Source organism: Papilio xuthus, unplaced genomic scaffold, assembly GCF_000836235.2.
Source record: "Papilio xuthus unplaced genomic scaffold, Pxut_1.1 DF828952.1, whole genome shotgun sequence".
NCBI classification, from domain to species: domain Eukaryota; kingdom Metazoa; phylum Arthropoda; class Insecta; order Lepidoptera; family Papilionidae; genus Papilio; species Papilio xuthus.
Genome location: NW_013529697.1, coordinates 6916025 through 6940293, shown reverse-complemented (window position 1 = coordinate 6940293; position 24269 = coordinate 6916025). Strand labels below are relative to the sequence as shown.

The following is a 24269-nucleotide window of genomic DNA, read 5'->3' as shown; positions in this document are numbered from 1 at the left end:
CGAAAAATTAGAAAATTAAAAAAAAACTACCAATAATAACTATTTTTTTAATATTCAGCTTTATTAAATCAAATAGCCTGTAGTAGTTGTCCTAGACACCGCATTACTTTATAATCAAAGTTTATGACTACACTGTTTCTATAAATTTACATGAATATTCCCCATATTGTGACTTGTGACAAGCTCATGTATTGATTCGTATATAGTACTCGACATGAATATTGTTGAGTCTGAAGTTAGAAGTAGAAGCAATGCTATCTTCTATCTCGCTTCCACAGTACATCTTGTATACATTTGTCTTGCTCTGTCGTCTAATGCGTTTATATGCGACTAATTTCAGGCACATCTGTATTTGTCGCGAGTGTTACAAAATTACTTTTTTAATGATTTGATTGGATTATATCTTTATTTATTTTACGCAATTTTAATTAAAGACTTATTTGTTAAGCGTGTTTATTTTTGTATTATTTCTATACCATAAAATAGAGTAATCCTCATACCAACTATGGGTTATTCCATTTTTAACCTTTAGCCTGCTATGGCAGAACCTGATTAAAGCTTTACCCATTTACGTAAGTTTGTGTAAATTACAATAATTGGCAGACATCTTTTTTTAATAGGCCGGCTTAATCGGTGAAATAATTAAAGTACTGATACTAGGTCCAAGACAAAGTCCGCGTCTGTTACCTCACCAGTCTTGCAGCCTTGGCTGCCCTAGGTGTACTATTACGTAGGTGTAGATTAACGGTGAATCCGCCACTTTTATTGGTAAATCTCAGCATAAATTGGGTAATTATGATAATGAATAACACGATGACATTAAAAATATTATTCAATCATGCTTATACATAAAACCTTGAACACATATCGCTTAAATGATAACAACAACATTAATCGATTGAGTAGCCTAATTAACCGATCTCTGACCCTTATTTTATTATATAGCTACTGCATTTTTAATTTATTTTCTGTACCAAATAAAAGTCAAGACTTTAGACAAAATGTACCACGATATGACCAATAAAATCAAAATGGCGACAGCTAATGTGGCGATGACGTCCAGTAAGGCGATTTGATACAAAGGCATGTCTCTTGCCGGCGAATGTAGCTGCGCATGGTGACTCCAGATTGACTATCAGTTCGCTGTCTCTTACCGCAGGGGCTGGCTCTCGCCGCCAGGATTAAAAGATTTAAAAGCTTGCATCACGCATACATTATACGTCTACGTACATTATACTATAATTATCAAAAGTCACGTTGACTTGCAAATTTATAAAATAGGTATCTTAGTATTTATGAATATATAATATTATGATAAACTATCTAGACAATGATATCATGGATATCACGTAACAATTTAAAATATTTTTGAAAAGATTTTCCTTCGAGTATGGGTTGCTATAAATAAGTTGTATAAAAAAATCCAGCAACGCAACAATTTTTCATCGGCAAGTTTCATAGGACTTAAAAAAATGTATGTTTCGTCAGGTGTTTTTATTTTTATTTTTTTAGATATGTCTCAATTTTACCGTTGACCGAACAATCAGAAAGCAATCCAAGCTCTCAACCAACCTCTCTGGTATGTGAACTTAACCAGTTTTAAAGAACCTGCATCTGCAAATGGGGACTCATTTGCTGAAACTATTTGAATCTTTGTGGTTTAAATATATTCAGCAAATGAGTGTCCAAAATAACAGTAACAGAAGGCAGGAACAAATAAAGGCAGTATGTAATTAAAACATTGTACACTTGTGTTTAATAACGAAACCTGACTACGTTTTATCTCTTTTCAAGTTAATAATATTATAATTTGAGCAACTCACCCTAGCATTTTAGTATAAAACTATGTATTTAATTAATTTTTAATTTACTTTCTCGACCAAACAAAAGTCGAAAGACTTTAGACAACATGTACCACAATATCGCCAAGAAAATGAAAATGGCGACAGCTAATGTGGCGATGACGTCTAGTAAGGCGATTTGATACAAAGGCATATCTCTTGCGGGCGAATGTAGCTGCGCATGGTGACCCCAGCGTATCACTCTCTCAGTCCAGTACACCGCTGTCTCTAGCGGGTCTGCTTGTCTGTCGCGCCAAATACTCGAAACGCGACGCGCATTCAATTGAGTTCTGAAAGGAAAATGTATTTTATATTAACATTCTTAAATAACTAATGTGCTGTAATAAATAAAGTAGTGAGATAACCAATTGTGAAACTTCACTGTTAAAATTATAATAAAATCTAACTTACTCAGGGCTAAGTACAAATTGTAATGCTTTGGTAAGCCTTTCTTCAGTAATATCAACGTAGGGTACGATGGTAGCGAACCCGGCTTCAGCGGCCGCCGCAGCGTTAGCAGGCTGGTCCCCGAAGAAAGGCACCGCCACCATTGGCTTGCCGGCAGAGACCGCCTCCGTCATACCCAGCAGGCCACTATGTGTTATGAACGCAACTATCTTCTTGTGTTCTATTTCACAAACATCAGAAAAAAAAACATGTAAATTACGAGCAATTTAGGCTCTGTTATCTTGGCACATCGTAAGTGACATTTAACTGTTATTAATCTGAAATCGTACCAATATTCAATGAGAATTTTCTAATAAACTCACTTAGTAATTCGTATTGAGGCAGCCATTTGACTCTGAGAATGTTGCCGGTGAGTGTGCCCTCCTCCCCGCTCCCCTCGAACTTCCAGATGACCCGTTGCTTCAGCTTGCCCAGCGCGTTCACTATCATGTCCTCTTTGTACTTAGGAATGGTGGACGTCTTGATCAGGGAACCGAAACTCAACAGAATCACTCCATGTTCTGATTCGTTCAGGAACTTTTCGATATACTGATATAAAAACAAAATTTTTACCTATGTACTATATAGTTATAGTACACTATATAAATACTTTTGGCGTTCATAATTTTTGCGTTGGCTTTCTTTTGTATTACAAAATTAGTTCATAAAAATGGATAGTGCGACGAAGTGTAAAAATAAATTAATTTAAAAATTATTGTAATCAGCCGATAGCCTACATATTTTTGTAAATATACAGGCAACCGGCATCATGACCAATCATTTTTATATCTGCTTCCTTATTGCTTATGTATATGTTTAAGGCAACATTGAAAAGCGCTGTCATTGTAATAATTTGAACTTACCGATGGCAGTACTTTTGTTGAATGATCAAGATGCATTCCCCCAACTTCTATAACAGCTGGTAATGTGGGTCGAACTCCGTTAAGCGTATGAAAAGTATTCACCAGAAACACTGACATTTTATTTTTACCTATTTCATCCAAGTCAGGGATCTCTACACGGAAGTGCTTTTCAATAATAGCACGCTCTTTCTTTTGTATTATATGGTACAAATCATTTACGTATAATTTCGAAATAAACGAATCAAGTCGTTGTATGAACGTCATTTTACTTGTATATGGTGTCGTTAACATAGGAATATAAGAGGGATTATCATGTAAACCGATTCTGGCGTACGTCCATGGCATTATACCACATGATGAAATGCCCACAATGGGAGCTTCGATACCAAAAACATGAGTTAGCCCTAGCATGCAATCACTGTTGAACTGTTCTACTATTAGCACATCGTACTTTTGCTTTAAGGCTTCTATCACAGACGACTGACGTATAATACTTTCACATGTTGACACTGCTAATGGAGCGGTCATTCCCATTTCGAATATGTTCTTTAGTATTGTATTCAAAAGAGGTACTTTCATGAGCGGATTAGATACTTCGAACATGGATAAGTCCATAGAGCTTAGTCCATCTTGTACGGCACCTTCAAGCACCACGTCCGTGTAATTCGCTGGTGGATTCTTGAGTGGGAAGAAGGAGACAGTAGTGACATGATGACCGCGTTCAGCGAGCGCACGTAGCAGAGGTTCAAAGACCATGAAGTGGCTCTTGCCGATGTGCGGGAAGAGGCCGAGGATACGCGCGCAATCACCCGCGTCGTGGCTGGCTATCGCCGCCAGGATTAACAGAAATATATAAATTCGCATCACGCACACCTTGCTTACTCCAACTCTATCAATGAACTGCCTAAACTTGTCTCACGTGACGCACGGCGTAAGTCTTCCGTCTAAAGTGATTACCAATAGAACGTGACTTGCGAATTCTTAAACATCTCAATTAACATATTAAATGATAATAAACGGCCGATACCTAGATAACAGGTTTGAAATGAGCAATAATTAATTAAACTTTTTAAAATCAAACAACGCTACGTTGCATCATCAGCAACATTGTAGTAAGTTGACTTAAAAGAAAGAGGAGTACCTAAAAGATAAGGTTTTACTATTTTTCTCCTGCTTCTATAGAGCGTATTAATAAAAGTTTTTCATCATTAAATTACAGATACAGTTTGGATATCTGTAAACAGCTGCGTAATGCTAACTTACCAAAAGTCTATCCATACAAAAACAAAAGATGAATGAAAGACAGATGATAAAGCAATAAATGAAAGAACAGACGCAGCTGCAGTAGTTCCTTTAAATTTCGGAAACTGAGAAATTAGAAATTACTGCTTATAGATCTGTAGTGTTTTATTTTGACGTTAAATAGAATGACAGCAACGACATAGATAGTGTATTATTGCATAGCAAACAAGGTAAATAAACAGTTTTGATGTTACATGGAGTGACGTTATAAAGAGTTTACACTGTTATAAAAAGCAACCCGTGGAAGAACGTTCTTATCTTATCGTTCCAAGGTTATTTAATTAGACTTACTGTGGGTTTCTGACTCCAAAATATGTGTATAAAACATATCGTCATTCCTGCCTTTTATCTTTAACAAAACAGATATAACAATATGTTTTAAACAGGATATTGGTCTTAGAAACCCACGGTTAGTGATTAAATGTCGGTAATTATACGATTTGGTTATGAAATAATAACGATATAATAATTAAAAACATTTTAATTAGTCAACAGTTTATTTAACAATATGAACATGTAGAACGTCACATAATTTAGTTATACCAAAATAGAATTTTGCTCGTCTTTTAATCTGGTCATGAAATTATTAGAAGAATATTACACTTTTGAATCCAAAATATAAATTAATAAATAAAAAAAATGGCAAAGTTACGAACTATAAGCGAACATGAACTTTAGCACCTTAGGGATTTGATTTAACAACGTAGTTTAGTTAACAGTATATTAAAAACAATACATAACTTATTTATCTAAAATCACATTGATTGCTCTAACTAGTGGAATTTTATAACATTTAGCAATAAATTATGTTCATTTTGTACAAATGTAATTTATTCTACAACGCCTATAAAGTATTGAATTTTGTGGGAATAATAATATCGTACTTAATGGACGTGTGTCACAATGTCGGACTGTACGCGCAAAAAAAATAACTATACCTACCCATCACTACCGAATTAATCATCTTAAAGCAATCTATAGATGTGGCGACAGCTTGATTAAAAACAATAGGGGAAAAATATTATAAACGCATACTTTCTTTACGGGAGGTACTAAATAATCTTACTAGAGGTTTGCTCACAAATTGGCTACATTAATGCTATAATATCAAATTAGACAATTTAATCTTATTAAAGTAATTGACTTGCCGTGGGTTTCTGAGACTAATCTCTGTATTAAAAATATCGTCATCCCTGTCATAACCTTTAACAAAACAGTTAACGGCATGTTTTAAATGGAGATTTTGGTCTCAGAAACTCGCAGTAATATCTGTAAATATTAAGTCCATAAGTATCTTTGGGGTTATTCTACATTCATCAATGGATGCTCGATATATGATAAAACAAACATAAAAACTCAATGTAGATAATAAATATGTTAGTCAAGCCTATAATCACTTAACTAGACCACATGTTACCGCTTAAATTATACAATAACAAAATTAAAGCAACTCTCACTATTATTTTATTATAAACCTATTGCATTTTCAATTTACTTTCTCGTCCAAACAAAAGTCGAAAGACTTTAGACAAAATATACCACGATATCGCCAATAAAATCAAAATGGCGACAGCTAATGTGGCGATGACGTCTAGTAAGGCGATTTGATACAAAGGCATGTCTCTTGCGGGCGAATGTAGCTGCGCATGGTGACCCCAGCGTATGACTCTCTCAGTCCAGTACACCGCTGTCTCTAGCGGGTCTGCTTGTCTGTCGCGCCATATGCTCGAAACGCGACGCGCATTCAATCTAGTTCTGTAAAAATAAAATAAAACCTATAAAAACAATAATTATAACACGCCTAACAATCTGCACAACGTTGTCTTCGTTCACAGTATTATAAGATTCAAAATGTACGGCCGCCAGATCACATCGCTGTTTCCTAAAATAATGTGCGCATCGTCTCGTGTGTAATTGCGAGCCGCCGTAAAGTTTGGGTGCACCTATACAGGCGGTCATTGTAGAACTGACGTAGATTACGCACGCAATATGATAAGAACCAATATTAATATTTCCATCAAGATGAGTTTTATTTATCGTTGTAAAGTCAGTCTTGATAATTCAGGAATAATATTTTTCCTGGTTACATAAAAAGATGCATAATATATTAAAATGCGAGTACTCAGAAACAGGAAATTCAAGCAAAAAATTGTTACGATTATTTTTAAATAAATTATTAAGAGATCTATAAATCTAAAGCGTAATTATAAAATACAAACATTAAAGCAGAATAGGTACAAAAACTTTCGAAGCCACCGACGTTCATTCATATGATTACAAAACGAGAAACCATTATTCAATAAAAAAAATAATGTAAAATTCGACGTACTCAGCGCTTAACACAAACTCCAATGCTTTGATGAGTTTTTCTTCAGTAAGTTCAATGTAAGGCACGACGGTAGCAAAGCCGGCTTCAGCAGCCGCCGCAGCGTTGGCGGGCTGGTCTCCGAAGAAAGGTACCACTACCATCGGCTTGCCAGCAGAGACCGCCTCCGTCATCCCCAGTAGACCGCCATGAGCGATAAACGCTACTACCTTCTTGTGTTCTGTGTTTAAATAAAGAAAAATAATCACGTATTGTAATATTAAATTAAGTATATGATAGGACTCCTTGTGTGACCACAGTGACCTTGAAGTACATCAACTAAACATTTTTCATGACATTAAATATTTATGTATTCGACCAGTCGGACCATTTCCACCTTATCTTTGAAAGAAATTGTTCATTACACATTTGTAAAAAATAATTGAATTAAATTGTCGCGCGCCAATAACCTTGATCTGTCAAACGTGGTCCAAATTTTCATTTTATTTTAACAAAATATTTTTTTAACTCGGATATTCTAATTTACTAACCCTACCTACACTATTAGCTGTCGCCCGCGACTCCTTCCACGTGGAATTAAAAAAAAAACTTAATTAGTAACGTATCAATTCTTTCAGACTTTGTTCTACATCTATGGTAAATTTTACCGAGCTCTGTTCTGCAGACAACTTCTAACAAATATCCATCTATCCATCCATCCATCCTTCCAAACACTCGCATTTATATAATAACATTAGTATGAAATAATATATAGCGCGGACGCATGAATATTTATATTTTTAATAACGCGTGCTTATGGTAATTATTCTTAATTTACTATGTGAATGTAGTTTTGTTTTAAAAATCGGTCTTGTTATAATTCGTGTTTTTCATCTTAACCGCGACTATATAAAAAGTTGAATATACTGACATAAATCACATTCATGTACAAAGATTGTAAAAAATTAACAGATGATAAAAAATCGGGAACACAATTATGAGGTTTATTTAAAAAAATAAGAAAATTACCTGATTAGCATATGTTAGTGTAATTGGAACATCCGTAAAAAATATTATAATTTTTGTAGTCTTTAAATACTTTAATATGGAAATTATATTAACTTTTTAATTTTACAAATTAAGTTTGAAGTTTTTTAAGTGTGCCAAAATTACATTCCGGAAATTTTCCGGAAATTTTTTGTGCCTTTTTTACGACCACTTTATTTTAATATGCATCAAGTTATTTCTCATGTCTTAAAATTTTATAACTGCCTGTCGCGACACCGTCTTCGCGGTATTGAAAAAAAAAACTAGCCGATAGTGTGTTCTTAAAAGCTGTGTTCTACACCGCTTACTAGCGATATCCGTCAAGTCATTCTGGAGATACCTTCTAACAAGCATCCATGTTTCCAGTCATAAATCTAAACATTTGCATTTATTATATATATTATATAAGTAAGATCCTTCACGACGAAGCACCAATAGCGTCATGCTTCAGGGGACGAATTTCAGTTCACTAGGTCGGGGGCTCGAATCCTGCCATTTGACTTCTGTCGTAAATCATGTACTAGCACAAGCATAGAGCTTAGTAGGAATGGTAAAAGAAATATTAGTAAATTTAAAAAAAATTGCTAATATTTTCTAAAAAAAAAGATTACGTCATAGGTTTATGATTATCACCATTTTAAAACGCACGTTTTCAATTTTTCGAGGACACTTCTGATTAAGATAATTGATAAGTGATAAGTTTCTCGATATATTTTTAATAGGGCATTAATATTGTCCTTTTATTACACGGAATTTTACAATGATACTACGAGAATATACAACAGAACAAATGTTCATTTGTATGTCTATTCCACTGTGACTTTTTAAAGCCTGAAAAGCAATCCACTGTTAGTTAGCCTCATTATTTTTTCATTAACAAGGGTTAGTCATTATTAAGTTATTGATAAAAATACACTATCTTACAGCGTCGAAACATTCGCGTCATCATTATTCCCGACTTTACATGTTGTGACAAAGCATTTTTTTTAGTATAAGAATAAAATTATATTGACAAAAGTAATAAGATCGGATGTTTCTCTTTTGGTCTCATTCAGTCTATGGAAAATGAGAATCTGTGTAAAATATACGTACGTAGTAATTCATATTGAGGCAGCCATTTGACTCTGAGAATGTTGCCGGTGAGCGTACCCTCTTCTCCACTCCCCTCGAACTTCCAGATAATCCGCTGCTTCAGCTTGCCCAGCGCGTTCACTATCATGTCCTCCTTGTACTTGGGAATGGTGGACGTCTTGATCAGAGAACCGAAGCTTAGCAAAATTACTCCGTGTTCCGACTCGTTCAGGAACTTCTCGATATACTGAAAAAAAAGGAAATTAAAGATGTGAAATAATTATTTAGAGCCGTTTAAACGCAATATATTCTGTCTATAAATGACATTTTGTTTACTATTTTATTATTAAAGCTATCACCGCCTCGGGTTTGAACCGAATTCTTTGGGATTGCACAATGCAAACAACGTTTGAGCGTGGACAGCTACTGGTTGTCGCTTTTACTGCCGGTGTTGGGGTTTACGTTTATTGATTGTTGGTAGACCTAATTCTTATACGATTTACTGTGTCACCGTGGGTTTCTGATTTGAAAATCCTCGTTTAAAACATATTGTTATCTTTGTTTTGTCAAAGATAATGACAGGGATGACGATAAGATTTATGCAGAGATTTAAGTGTCAGAAACAGGTTAGTACAGGTTACTGAAACTAATGGGTTATATAAAAAATACAGCACTTTGATGTAATACGCATTAGAATAATTAATGAAGTAAAATATATTTTAATTAGATATTCACAACATATTTATTTAAATGTGTAATTATCAGATAAAAACTAATCACATATACGAGTTATCTGAACGATAGACAGACATAATGTACAGCAATTTATTATAAACATTTAAACAGATAACGAAGGCGATTGCTATATTTTTCGTAAGAATTATGCGTGAATAAACGAATTTCTTTTTTCCGACTTTTAATATAATAATTAGTAATTATTATTTCTCTATATTTATTATAAATTTACATCCATTAAACACAATAAATACTCTTATAATTAAAAAGAAAAATCCAAAAAGATACAATTCCGTCTTAATTTTTTTTTTGTATTAAAACAAAAATTTAATGTAGAATGTCTAATTGTTTTTTGCAACACACCTTGCTAACAAAAACAATTGTTATTAGAATGCTGTAATAAAGAAATGCAAATATTTTTTAATAATTATTAATTCAGGATTTGAAAATTATCCTAACAAAGGTACATACGTGTGACATTATTTAATTCGAGAATCATTAAATTTAATTAATAAAGAATCTAATGAATAGTCTTAAATTTATGATATTAAATAAAATATTAAAAACGAATAATTTACTAAAATATTATATATTATTAAAAGAAGTCCATTTAGGCAAGGTCCCGAAGATACTTGCAGCGTTCCCCCTTTGGATAGCTAAACTAATTCTTTGTCCGAGGTAGCTGCCAGCTCTTCGGTCCCCTGTGATGTCGATTAATTTTTTGGATATGTGTTTAAAAAGACTTAAAGCGCTAGGACCCCACGGACCAAGTGTCTCAAAATTATAAATATGTGTACGATTGTATATTTTTTATTTATTTATTCTGACGATGTTCGAACTTGCAATGGTTGTCAAGCATGGGTCAAAAACTTTTTTTTTACGTGTTTGTAACAATTAAGTTATTGACCTATACGTGACAACCACTGCCAGTTACAAACATCGTCAGAATAAATAATAAAAAAATATACTTTTTATTCCATTTTATTGGATGTAAAAATAATATAATTACTGTGTACTTTTACATTCACTTGCCCGTAAAATAATTTATTTATATGGCGTGACAATAATTGTAATTCACACCAGAAATTATTTAAATCGGTTAAAGCATTAAAGTCACTTCATTGAAAACTGTGAAATCACACGTTTTGATATTGACAATTTTATTATCTGTAATTATTTTGTATCTGGGCTAATTGCTTTCACGCTTGTGTCAAAATAATCTGTTGTTTACTTACTAAATTACATTATTTTACTAAAATAATAATAAACGAACTTAATTTTGAGATTATATCTTGAGTCTAATTGTATAACGGTATTTTTAATTCAATATTTTTATAAATACATCCACGTATATACGTGTATTTAATTTGTCAATTTCAGAGTAAAACGGGAAATGAGTACAGAGTTTTAGTCGTAATTAAATTAACAATATGTAAATTGTTTTAAACAGACCTTTTTTGTTATTTAAATCGCATTGTCATGTTGGTAATGATATAATGAGTCCAGAGGTTATCCGAAGCTTCAACAGCGTAATGCGACAACAGTTTAACACACATATTCTCATCTCATACATTCTCTTGGAAAAAAACAGAGACAAACAATCACTGCAAATGTCAAAGCAGTCAGAACCCATATTTGATTGACACAATTAATATAACATTAAACAATGTCTGTCTCGAAACCTCTGCACAGGATATGGAAACGCATGTCATGTGTTCCACGGTGTTTTTTTACTGCATATAATTTCTTGATGATTCAATCGCCCTACGTTACATTCATAGTTTGTTTTCCCTATGCATACGTAATTATAATTTTACAGTCATGCGTATGTCGTTTATAACAAGAAAAAAAAAGACTTTTCGTTGTTTACAAGTACAAGAGTAGTTAAAATAGTTAAATTATTTTCTTTACACAAATTATTTATTAGTAAGATTTTAGTAATCTTTTTTATTAACTTATAGCTTTTGCCGGTCACTTCGAGGGGAATAAAAAAACTTGGTAAGTAGGTTACTCTTTACTTATCAAGTTTTTTATTTAATTCTTTCGTTCATCTGCGTTCTTTTAGACTATAATGTATCAAATTTCACCGAGATATTTTAAGCCCTTTTGGGATACGTAATAACGATTCATCCATCTAGACTTTCGCATTTATAATGTTAGTATAATTTATTTTAAAATTTCCTTTGTAATTTTAACAGTTTTGCGATTTATGGCCAGATGGAACATAAAAAATTACGTAACTTAATCTGTGGCACGCACGTATTGTATCGTGTTTCCATTTTATCGAACGGTTGGCAAAGGTGACGATGACTGAGTTATAATTTTTGTACATTTTTTATGTTATGTAAATAATATTAGTAGGAAATTTTGTCTAACTTACTGATGGTAACGGTTTATGTGTGTGGTCCAAATGCATACCGCCAACTTCAACCAGCGCGGGCAAAAGTGGTCGTACTCCGTTCAACGCATGGAAAGTATTTACCAAAGTCAACGAATAGTTTCTCGACAAATCCCTTAAATCCGGTATGACTTTACGGAAACGTTTCTCGATAAGAGATTGTTCTTTTACTTGCACGCTCTTATAAAACCATAGTTTATAAAACACACTCAAAAACGAATTTTCAAGACGTTCAGCATAGGACATTCTAGACGTAAAGCCAGTGGAAACCATCGGGACGTAAGACGGATTTTCTATCAGTCCTATTCTTTCCGCAGACCATGGCATAAGGTTGGAAGAGGACAAAGCTACTTTCGGAGCTGTATTTCCATAAATATGTAACAATCCAAGCATGCAATCAGAGTTAAAATTTTCCATTAAAATAACATCGTATTCCATTTTCAAAACATTAGCCAGCGGTTCCCATTGGATCATATTTTCGCATACATGTAAAGCGAAATGTGCCAAAGGTTGAAATTCGAACATTAAACCCAAAACCCGTCTTATTACTGGAATCTTCGAAATCACACCGTTACTTTCGAATAATGATAAATCCAATGATTCTAATAGCACTTCTGAAATATTCTCCAGACTTATATCTGTGTAGTTTTCAGGTGGATTGTTGAGTGGAAAGAATGATACGGTTGTCACATGATGTCCTCGTTCTGCTAACGTTCTTAAAAGTGGTTCAAAGACCATCTGATGGCTTTTCCCTGGATGAGGGAAAAGGCCGAGTATTCGCGCACAGTTTACATGTGAAAATAGAACTAGTGAAAGAACTGAGAGTAATATATGTCCCCGCATCACGCGCGTTTCCCTGACCGCGTCGCCGGGAATACTACCGTACTGTCTGACATCGTACGCTGCTTACTACATGACTATTTACATGACTGCGTGCTATTTTAAGACTTACGCGTAGTGTTCTCGTTTACTGGAGTTCATTATACTTGATATATATTATTTTTATAGCTTAGTCTTCTGAAGGCGTGAAAGTAATATCCATATTGTAGATTCCCGTTCCTAAAACTAATCGAATTTATTTACGAAAAACTTTAAAACGGACTAGTGGAAACGTAGTCTATGTTTTCTTATTCGTAGGTAAGTTCGCGTCTTTTGCGGCCCATATCTGTTTTCCGCCTTTTCTACACTTCATAGCGGACTGGCCCATTGTAATTATTGATCGATAATATTCTTGCGTCATTAGACATTCGTCATTACATGTTCTTTTACGCGGAATTAGTAATTCCATAAAATGTACAACATTTATTTTTGAACATATACCATAAGTATTTTGTAATAATTAACAAACACACGAAAATCTTGACATTTTTTTTGTCGTATGTACGTATTGAAAAAAAAATAACTTTGTTAAAGTTATTTTTTTTTATAACAGAAGAGGGCAAACGAGCAGCGGGGACACCGAGGTTATAATAAGTTTTCGCATGCGTAAGCAGAAATAAATTTTTAATGATAGAATGAGACTAGTTTATTGTTATTTGTGATGATAAGGTACATCACTAGTTTTAAGCAAGTTATTCTAAGTCAGCATTTTTGCGTGATTTTTTAAATCATATTTTGTGATAGTGAAAAATTTTTCCTAACGTCTGTACCGATTTTCTCAGTACTTTTAACGGAAAGTAGATTTTTCTCTATTCTTTTGTTTTTCTTTTTTTAATTCCACGTTGACGAATTTGCGGGCAACATTTAGTATGACATAAAAATTGCACATTTTTTTTATATCACAAGTTGGCAATTGAGCGAGCGGCCAACTGAAATCGCTGAAATAGCGAAGTTACCGTGGCCCATAGACGTACGCAATAGCATATTCGTTGCCTACCTTTAATCGACGGAGGAGAGGATGCACAGAAAGAAATAATTTTCCCTTCCCATGCTTCCTCTCATCCGGAAAGTCCACTTCCTCTTCAAAGAAAAAGGGTGGGAAAGGAAAGGGGCTAGGCCTAGACTCACACTCATCAGACGAAACCCTGAATTGCTTCCACTTCACGCCTGTCTTCTGTGTGTTGGTATTTCACCGGGCGAGCCGGGCCAATTCGTGCGAAGATGTTAAAGCGCGCTCTACCACTGTTAATATACTGTTCATATACTACGTATTGATTTGAATATGCTTACCGATGGCAACTCTTTCCTTGTGTGGTCTAAATGCATCCCCCCGACTTCTATAACGGATGGCACCGTCGGTTTGGCTCCGTTCAAAATAGGTACCGAATTCACTAACACAAGAACAGATCGATTTCTTGATATCTCTTCCAAGTCAGGAATTTTAGTATTAAAATGCTTCTCAATTATAGCTCGCTCTTCTTTTTGCAAATATTCATAAAACCAGTATTTTGAGTAAACATTCACGATGAAGTTCCCTAATCGTTGTATGAAATTCATTGTGGTCGAATATGGGCACGTGATAACGGGAACATAGGCTGGATTATCATTCACACCGTACCTATCAGGTACCCAAGCCATGAATGTACTTGATGATAATCCGATTACAGGAGCTTTGTTCCCATAAACGTGTAAAAGTCCCATCATACAATCGCTTACAAAATTTTCCGTGAGTATCACATCGTATTCTTTCTTCATAACTTCAGCTAAACTTGGTAATTGTACTAATTGTTCGCAAACACCCAAACCTATGTCACCTAACATATTTATCTCGACTTTAGCCTTCAGTAACACACTGATAACTGGTATCTTCATGAATACTGGAGGGAATTCAAAAAGAGATAAATCTAATACTTCCAATCCTAAGTCCGAAATACCTTCTAGGCTAACATCTTTGTAGTTCGGTGGTGGATTTTTGATCGGAAAGAAGGAGACAGTTGTGACATCATGGCCGCGGTCTGCTAGCGCTTGTAAAAGAGACTGGAAGACAATATAATGGCTCTTGCCTATGTGAGGGAACAAACCGAGGATCCGAGCACATTCTGTACTTCTACTTGCGAGCACTGCGAAAATTATAACAATTATTCCACACCGCATTGTACACGTCTACAATTTAAGACGACTACAAGATAACTAACTAATTCGAGGTTTGCTTATTCACTGACTTCTGAAAGGAGGATGTTATCAATTTATCTGTAGGTTTTTTTTATTGTATCGTTTTTTTCTTTTATTTATTATCTTAATTATATTATTTTGTTCTAGCCCGTGACTTTGTTCGCATGGAATGTAATATTAAAATGTTTCTTCGGTTCGCAAAATCTATAAAATTACACGCGCGTCAAGACAACACTATTTGCACTGTACCGTGGTTGAACTGATAGCTAAGTGTGTATTTTGGGAAATCTTGATTACTCATGAATATATCAGCCAGTTTTCATTAAAAGTACCATCAAAATCGGTCTCGTTAATTCGAATTTTATAAAAAAAATCATGAATATTATTATAACGTCAATACCCTTAATTATTTAAAACTGGCTGCCGCACGCGACTCCGTCAGCGCGGAATTAAAAAAAACTTAATTAGTAGCCTGAGTGTTCTTCCAGATTATGTTCTACATCTGTGCAAAATTTCATCAAGATCCGTTGAGCCGTTCCGGAGTTCTAAACATTCGCATTTATAATATTAGTAATATTTTTCTTTTGATATCAAATTATCTTAAAAATAAAGAAAGATTAAAATGAAGGTGTCATTTTGACAAACTACTTATCGGTCGCGTTGAATATAATCTTTAAATCACGCCGATATTTATGACTAAGTGTAGCCCGCGACTCTGTCTGAATGAAAAAATACATTGAGATCCGCATGGATAGTTTTGCAATTGCAATTGCAATTGCGTTTGTGTGTACTTAGTGAACGCAATTATTATTTTTGCTTTAAAAAAGTAAAAAAAATACGATTTTTATAGGCCGTGTAAGATAATATAACTTGTATGTCATGGGCAACTCGACTAGAATTTATGACCTGCAGATCAGTTCTCAGCTTACAGGTGAGAAGTAGATCAGTGAACCGGTTCGAAGCTCAGTTCAATTTGTCCTGCATAGAGTCATGATTCTTTCTAGCTGTCACCAGACAGCTCGTAGCTCATAACACATAGTCATAGTACGCCGTGATGAGTTGTTCGCTGTTAATTTAGTTGTTGAACTGCAGCTCAACGGTTCAAGTTTATGAAAATATTCCAACAAATTTACGATGCTGCGTCGTGGAAGCTTTGAGTTGCAACATCACTTATCAAGGGCATTTAATTTTATTATCTTATCACACTTTTACATTATCCTTGAGGTGAACGTACTTTGTATCGTTGATTCATTTATAGCACAGTATCAGTAATTTGATACTATTAATATTGATTAATATGTTGTGTATGTATGTTCTACGATCATAAGCGGCAATGTTGCTCGTGGACGTCGACGATAATTATTTACAACTATACGTATACTGTGCGACTAACCGTTCACATCGTGTCACAAACGCCTGCAAGAATAATACAGGCAATATTTAAAATCTTTATTTTGCTATGTACAAAAAAATCCGAAGCATAGTTTCTAATTGGAACATCCTACTTTTTGAAATTAAAATATAATATTAATGTTTAATTTTTTTTTACATTATTTGCGAAGACAATCATATACGGTTAGATATCGCATGGATTTTATACATAAGGTATAACATCGTAATTTATTAGTAAATATGGCAGGCATGCAGCGCGAAAACAATAGGCATTTGTGGTTGTTGAGTTGAGTCCCTTTAGAACAAAGAGCGCTTACAAATCAATATTGGCTTGATTACCTTTGATTGATGGCCGGGCGACATAAGATTATGAAATGAATAAACATTCTATAATATTCTTATTCAATTTCTAGCTTCTTATGCACAGCTGCGTAACCTTGAATGACATTTAGATATTTTATAATACGTGATAGCAATTATCTTCTTCCACAATTTAGCTATTTAAATTAAAAAAGTTTTTTTAGCTTAGGCTTTATTTTTTTTATGGAAAAAAAATATTGTTTTATATTATATGCACCTATTAATGCAATTATACATATTATCCTGTGTTAAATGCTATTTGATGTTAAGAAACTGCAATAAAATATTTCAGAAATATGAAAGTTCATGATCATTAGTTTCAAAGTAACGCTGAAGACAAAAAGGGCGTTCACGGAATAGTCCTTTACTGACTATAAAACGTAGTGCATTGTTTATATTCCATAGTTTATCCCGTTAGCCTAAATCTGTATGCACTAACCACATCGAATAGCGTGATTTCAACCCACGAGTACTAGATGGGTAGTTCTTCTAATCACTATTGGCATTTCTTATAAAAGGGACGTGTGTTCAGCCTTAAACAACGGTTAAACGAGATTACGCTTAGCCACCAGTTTGCCTTTCTCAGTAAAGGTTTAAATAGGTTATAACGGAACTTTCGAGGCAAATTGGCAAATGAAAAAACTAAGCAATTTATCCGCGCTTTTCAAGATAAGAGTCTGCGTAGGGTTTGATATTATTTGGTTGGAGATTAGATCGTAAATATATTAGAAGGATTTATTTTTAGAAGTTGTATAATTATTTGGCATGATTCCCTTCGCTGCTAATGTTACTATTCATAGCTGACCCAAATTAATAACGTTTTTATACAGCCCTACCAATAGGTCAGGTTTGAGAAAAAATTCTTTTAAATGTCAACTAGAATTAAAAGATTTTAAGTTAAAGTTTATTTTCGGCCTTTTAATATTCTTGGGCAATTTTAAATCTTTACGCAAGCAAAAAGAACTTGTTCCATATGTGACACAACAACGGCCAAGTGAATCACTAAAATTATGGAGTCTTTATAATTCGATTGTAATAAAATAAACATCTTTCCAAATATTTGTATTGGGTTATGTAATCTTCAAACAAAAAATAATTTCACCATAACAAACTAAACATTTGTCACTTCACTTAACTCGTAACTAAAAAAAATATTTTTTCTCTAATAAGATAAAATTAGCCGTGTAACAAACACACATTAATTATTCTGACGCTATTACTACTAGCAATTTTTACAAAATAATTTAAATGGTGAAATGGCAAAATGGCCGCCATGTTTAGAATTTGACGTTCCATTCTTCAAATAATTTACACCGTGAATTGAAATGCAACATGCAAACACGCATTAATGCTTCTCTTTTCCCTTATATCTTCATATTTATCAGTTAAAGACCACAGCACGTATTTGTATAGCTCTTGTTAAAGCACGTGTGTTATTTACCTTCCGGAAGAGGAATTGTGCATAATAAGTACATGAAATACATAATTATTGCCTCTTAACACATTCAATGCCACATAATCGACTTGTTGGTTTTCTTTCATATGAAAAATCGTTGTGACAATGAACGTGTTAAAGAAATGATGTTGCTCACATTCTACAGAAATCAAACATTTGTAAATTGTCATGTTGATTGGTCATTTAATATGCGTGTGCGCATCTTACGTTAACCTTATACTCGTGAACTTGGAATAATCTGTCGTGAAATTTTCCTTTTGTTTTTATTATTAAGTATAATACAGTCACTTTGATATAAATATAATACAATATTAACCAAGAATATAAAAAACTTGGACTGGCGAGGTTTTTAATATTCGTTATCAGGCTATACACGTTTGAGAAAAGTTTTTATCTTTATATTCGACATATAATAAGTACGTAGGTACAAACATAAATTCTTTGATTGGGAGAATCGGCCGTATTAAACACAGACAATAAGCAATATAATTGACATTGTAAGCTAACGTAACATTGTAGGTAAAATGTAATAGCAATATTGGAACTAACCATGACATCCACTGACCACATACGAGTAGGAAGTATAACACTAAAATCCTATTTAATATTTATTACTTTGCTATAAATTGTTAGAGTCGTGTAAAGTTATAATTTACTTTGTTACATTATTGCAAGTAAATAGAAATGTCCGGATTATTATAATTTTAATGTTTTACACTAATTTAAAGATTGTATTATACATATAAACTTTTCATTTATAAACGGACCTCATGTACAAAAGCTAATTTGTCTTGACATTGTTTTGTTTCCGATTAACTTTAAATAAATTTATTTGTTAGAAAAGCGTTTTTGAAAAAATTTTAGTTAAAAAAAAATTAAAGAAAGAATTTTTTTTTTACTCTCATAAATAAGTCATTGACCTTTCAATAAAAATGTGACATCGATTTCCTTGAAACGATAACAGGTCTGCGGTCCGAATGAATCGTGTATCGTAATCCAAAAAAAATGACGTAATGAATGAACGACCCATTTGCATAAATTTACAAAATCTTTATCAAATTTGGATTGAATGTGTCGATGGTTCCATAAAATTTTTAAAGACAAGTAAACACTTAAAATCATTAACGCATCAAATTAAAAAAAAATGCTTTTGAATAAAGACAATATATAAAATGAAATAATGAAATAAAATCATGTTTATTTGTCAAGGCACTTTTTTAATCATCATTTTGACGCATTTTCATATAATTGTTTATTTCTCATGGATAATAATAGGTATATTAATTCCAATTTTTTTGTGTCATCGAAAAAATTATCTCTTGTCATTGCGTAAAAAAAAACAAAAAAAAAACAACGTATTCGAAAACTGAATAACATACAATCAATATTCTTTTTTTAAAAATATCAGTTTTAAATTAAAACAATTAATTTGCTTTTGTTTTAATTGTTCTCTTCCTATTGAATTTATTTAATTATACATTTTGATGTCATGATGTGTGCATAAATACATTCCTTATATATGTATTTTCTCTTCATAAAATATCACGAACTCCTTCGTTATTTTTTTTTAATTTGTGGTAATTTTTTTAAGAATTTATTTTATTTATTACAGTGACGATTTTAATCTTTCCATAATTTTCAGTTTCATAAAAATGGGTGACGTTTACTTTTAAGTAATTATAAATTGCAATATACCAAAATAATTAATTTAATTTATCTTTAGTATTTCAAAATGGCGGCGTTAACAGTTATATTGATTTGTATAATACTATTTATTAATGAAAAGTGAAAGTTTTCTATTTGTTACGCCGTTTAACAATTGCCAATGGAATTGAAATGTAGACCGCAACGAACAAATTGTTTTTTTATAGCATTTCTTTGTTGTTCATCAATTTTCTTTTTTCTGGTCAATGATTAATTTTATCAATTTTTTTCCTATAGTAATAAAGAAATAAAAAATAATGAAAAGAACGAGTTCAAATAGCCACGCGCCATAACTTTTTTCCGTTGCTTCATTTTTTTTTTAATGCAAAAGAAAGATTTTAATTTTAATATTCAAACAATAGATGGCTCTATTTAATCTTTTAGAGCATCAGTCACTCGTTTTTTTTTTTAATTATAAAATTAGTCCAGTACGCAGTGTTATTCTGTATGTCTATTTAACAACTATTAGATGAGACATGTTTTTTCAGATTAACGAGATTTTTTTTCGTAAAAATTGTGCAATATTTTGCAAAGAGCTATCAATGCGAAGTCAGGGCGGGGTGCTACTAACTTATATAGCCTTTAATTATACACATCCAAGGTAGTTTTCTAAAGGTGTGGTCATTGACTCTAGTTGGAAATTGCTACAACACTATAAACAGTTGGCCGTAACCTGTAGCGTTTTCTCTTATTATATTGCATTAATTGCATTGGTTTGTACACTAGAGTTGTACTTTTTTATCCGTAAGGAATGTTTAAATTAGGTTTTATTTAGTTTTACATACAAAAATCCAAATTATATCAATAAGAGACTAAAATCGAGTAATTCTGCTGTATTTAAAAAAAAATAAACACATGTCAAGAAAATAAAAGCGTGTTAATGGGAAATATTAATTACATCGTCCCATTTATCCATTTATAAAGTCATTTAGACCCGTCGTACACAACTGCGATAGCAAATCGAAATGAAAATCGAACACAAAGTTTGCTCGGCCCTAGCTTTTATTACGTGGTGTAAAGTCCAGATGCTAAATTCGCAAACCAAATCGACGAAATGTGTCAAAATGTTTAGGAAAAATAAATAACATATCATAAATTTTTGTTACTTCCAACAATTTCTGACTTTTCATATAACATCACTTATTTAATTGCTTTGTCTAGATGTGAAGGAGGGCTAGACAAATTGCATTCGCTACGAAGCGATTCCATAACGAACTTCAAAAATGTATAGAACTGACACGTGACAGTCACGTGACTTATCAAAAGTTAGTACTATACATTTTAAATTTCGTTATGGAATTGCTGCGGAATGAATGCACTTTGTCTAGTACTGCAGGTTCTTAACAAAATGTTGTTTGCATCGATTAAGATTGTCTTCGCAGGCAGTGTGTAGACGCCTTAATTTATGAGTGCATTATCGAGGACCGTTTAAGGTCAGTCGTTAAGATATTTCTATGTCATACGAGTGTGTCTAGTTTTGATAACAATCATGCTATCGTAGTTTAGATGATAAGCCGTGAGTTTCTGAGACTAAAATCCCCGTTTAAAACATATTATTTCTGTTTTGTCAAAGATAATGAAAGAAATGTCAATATTTGTGTTGCAGAGATTTTGGTCTCAGAAACTTACGGTTAAACCTACTTTTATTAACTTGACCTTTTATTTATTTCAACTGTGTAAACCATCCTATAATTTTCATTTTCTGACAAGGGTAGGTGTAGATTGTATTTACGTAAAATGGCCTTTATTTTTCACCACACTAAAAGTCCTCGGAAGTTTAGTTACCTAAATAATTTGATAAGGTCAACGAACTTTAATTTAGAAGCTTTAGCATTAAACGAACCAATTGCACGCGCAATATTTTATCCACATCGCTGTTCCCAAATTCATTATGAACTATAAAACAATAATGAATAAGATTTTCATTAAAATCTCACAAATAAAAAAAAATTGCTGGCACAAATATGACTTCTTTAAACAATTATTTAGAAAAATAATATAATACCATAAGGTTCGCCACCCCTTAGTGTGACTTATAACCTTAAAAAAAATTAACTTTACTACAGGTGACACGTTTAATGCCACTTGTCCTGCGGATTCGATTTATAAACGTAGTAGCATTGAAAGTGTTAATAAATTAATTTTATAATAGTATTGTTACGTAAAGATATGTAGAAGAGAACTATTATCACACAATGGCCTCTATTAAGCACGTTCAATGTAAAACAAACACTAGATAACCACGACAGGACAGATGTCATGAGTAACAGCTCGCTCATTATAAATCTGTCGTCCTTTATATTTATATATTGCATTTCATATTTTTTACAGCCAGTACGATGACTTTATAGGATACTATGGAGTTATTTGTACTAGTTGTAACTCAGGCTATCGATTCCAGCGTCTATCCTATGTGACTATACTATCATTAAAAAAAAAGTTATTGGTGGCGATGGTCTCGACCCACAAACACACGACTAAAGGAAATGAACTCATGCGTGTTGTTGATGTCCTGGTAGTTGCATTTTTTTCTTAACCATGAAAACGACACATCACTGAACCGCTTTTGATCAGTCAAAAGTCTTTGATTACGTTGTGGCAATAGTAAATATTAGAAAAATTAAAATTAAAATTATAAAATGGAATGAAAAAAAAATTAGGTTATTAAAACGATGGAACAACGATAATTCTAACAATATTCAATAGATTATTTTTATAACAACATAAATAACACATAAAGTAACGTCCGTTAATATTTATTTATGCGAATAAACAAAAAGTTGAATTCACATATACATTTTATAGTACCATTTCCAAACAGCGAAGAACCGCGTAAACCAGAATTTTTTATTTTTGCATTAAAAACTTTTAATAAAATGTAATTTAACCAAATACCTACATTAAAAATATTAAAAAAAACGTTCTTTTTTTAAATTTAAAAACAATATTCCAGAACAGATTAGCGTTAATTAGACAAATAAAATAACTCACCGGTGGTATTACTTTTCTCGTGTGATCCAAATGCATCCCACCTACTTCCACAACGCCGGGCACTGTTAGTCTCACACCGTTCAGAGCATGGAATGTATTCACCATCATCAAAGAATAATTCTTTCCTAGCTCATACAAATCCGGTATCTTCATACCGAATCGTTTCTCAATTAATTCCCTTTCCTTCACTTGTATCGAATAGTAAAACCAGAAATTATGATACAGCTGAATAAATGTATTCTCCAGTTTTTCCGCAAATGTCATACGAGACGTAAATGGTGTACTGAGTACAGGCACGAACGCTGGGTTGTCCAATACACCGATCCTGTTTCCAGACCATGGTAGTATATTACACGATAATAATGCAACAACGGGCGCCCTTATACCATAAACATGGAGTAAACCAAGCATACAATCACTGTTGAAATTCTCCACTAATACCACGTCGTAATCACCTTTCAACGCTTCAATTAGAGGAGGCCAATCAAGTGCTTTGCCACACACATTCAGAGCCATTCCTGCTAGTGGATGAAACTCCATTAACTGCTTCGCGATCCTTTTCACAATCGGTATTTTGAGTAATAAATTAGGCGATTCGTATATCGATAGATCAAAAGTTTCAAGACCTAGGCCGGCGATGCCTTCTAAGCTGACATCTGTGTAATTTGCGGGTGGATTTTTGAGCGGGAAAAACGACACGGTAGTTACATGATGACCTCTCTCTGCTAACGTACGAAGTAAAGGTTCGAAGACCATTTGATGACTTTTGCCCGTGTGAGGGAACAATCCGAGGATTCTGGCGGCATTAGCGTCCGTTATTATGATCGCAGCGATCGCGAGTAAAAGACGGGTACACATCGCGCAAGTTTCTCGCACCGTGTCGCAGGGAGAACTGTCGTCCACTCGTCCACCGTTGTAACTGCACTGCCGCGTTAACAAATGCTATTTTCATTTTCAGTCTTTCACACGACGCTCCTTCGTGATACCATAATGAGAACGTGGAACAATACGAGTGCCCATTAAGTTAAATACTTCCTTCTAAGTATCGGCTATCGACAGATAATTGCGTTGCATTAGACATGAGACTTGAGCGTCCACTACCAAAACAACGGTACAAAGACATAATGCCATCCTTTTTACTCTCTTTGGAAAAAAAGAGATAACAATATGTTGTACAGGTTTGGAATCTCATGATAAAAGAAACATTTTGAATTAAAAAACCAATCGTTTAAGGCTCTTATTTTTATCATTACTTACTAAAACTTTCACTTGAAATATAAATCAAGCTGAGGCCATTCGGATAAAA

At 33.3% G+C, this 24269-nt stretch overlaps 2 protein-coding genes across 4 annotated transcripts; both read right to left on the bottom strand.

Moving 5' to 3' along the window:
* Nucleotides 1–43: 43 nt before the first annotated feature.
* On the bottom strand, nt 44–4083 carry LOC106125966 (UDP-glucuronosyltransferase 1-7C-like). Its single transcript, XM_013323382.1, has 5 exons — nt 3152–4083; nt 2612–2837; nt 2253–2469; nt 1868–2131; nt 44–961 (listed from the first exon to the last, which is right to left on the bottom strand). The coding sequence occupies exons 1-5, from the start codon at nt 4013–4015 to the stop codon at nt 946–948; spliced, it is 1587 nt and encodes a 528-aa protein (XP_013178836.1). The 5' UTR covers nt 4016–4083; the 3' UTR covers nt 44–945.
* A 1552-nt stretch (nt 4084–5635) lies between these two features.
* Nucleotides 5636–24050, bottom strand: UGT46A2 (UDP-glycosyltransferase UGT46A2). 3 transcript variants are annotated; one of them, XM_013324228.1, is made up of 4 exons: nt 22964–24050; nt 8898–9123; nt 6783–6999; nt 5636–6208 (listed from the first exon to the last, which is right to left on the bottom strand). In XM_013324228.1, the coding sequence occupies exons 1-4, from the start codon at nt 23819–23821 to the stop codon at nt 5929–5931; spliced, it is 1581 nt and encodes a 526-aa protein (XP_013179682.1). In that variant the 5' UTR covers nt 23822–24050; the 3' UTR covers nt 5636–5928. The 3 variants fall into 3 exon arrangements, with proteins under 3 accessions (XP_013179682.1, XP_013179667.1, XP_013179674.1); XM_013324213.1 differs by lacking the exon at nt 22964–24050 and adding an exon at nt 14179–15284; XM_013324220.1 differs by lacking the exon at nt 22964–24050 and adding an exon at nt 11992–12918.
* Between the last annotated feature and the right edge of the window lie 219 nt (nt 24051–24269).

Excerpts from the sequence above, each read along its gene's own strand:
- LOC106125966 (XM_013323382.1), bottom strand. The coding sequence starts at position 4,015 with ATGCGAATTTATATATTTCTGTTAATCCTGGCGGCGATAGCCAGCCAC. Across the intron at positions 2,838-3,151 it reads CAACAAAAGTACTGCCATCG|TATATCGAAAAGTTCCTGAA; the intron begins GTAAGTTCAAAT and ends TTTTTATATCAG. Across the intron at positions 2,470-2,611 it reads GCCTCAATACGAATTACTAA|AACACAAGAAGATAGTTGCG; the intron begins GTGAGTTTATTA and ends TTTGTGAAATAG.
- UGT46A2 (XM_013324213.1), bottom strand. The coding sequence starts at position 15,042 with ATGCGGTGTGGAATAATTGTTATAATTTTCGCAGTGCTCGCAAGTAGA. Across the intron at positions 9,124-14,178 it reads CAAGGAAAGAGTTGCCATCG|TATATCGAGAAGTTCCTGAA; the intron begins GTAAGCATATTC and ends CTTTTTTTTCAG. Across the intron at positions 7,000-8,897 it reads GCCTCAATATGAATTACTAC|AACACAAGAAGGTAGTAGCG; the intron begins GTACGTATATTT and ends ATTTAAACACAG.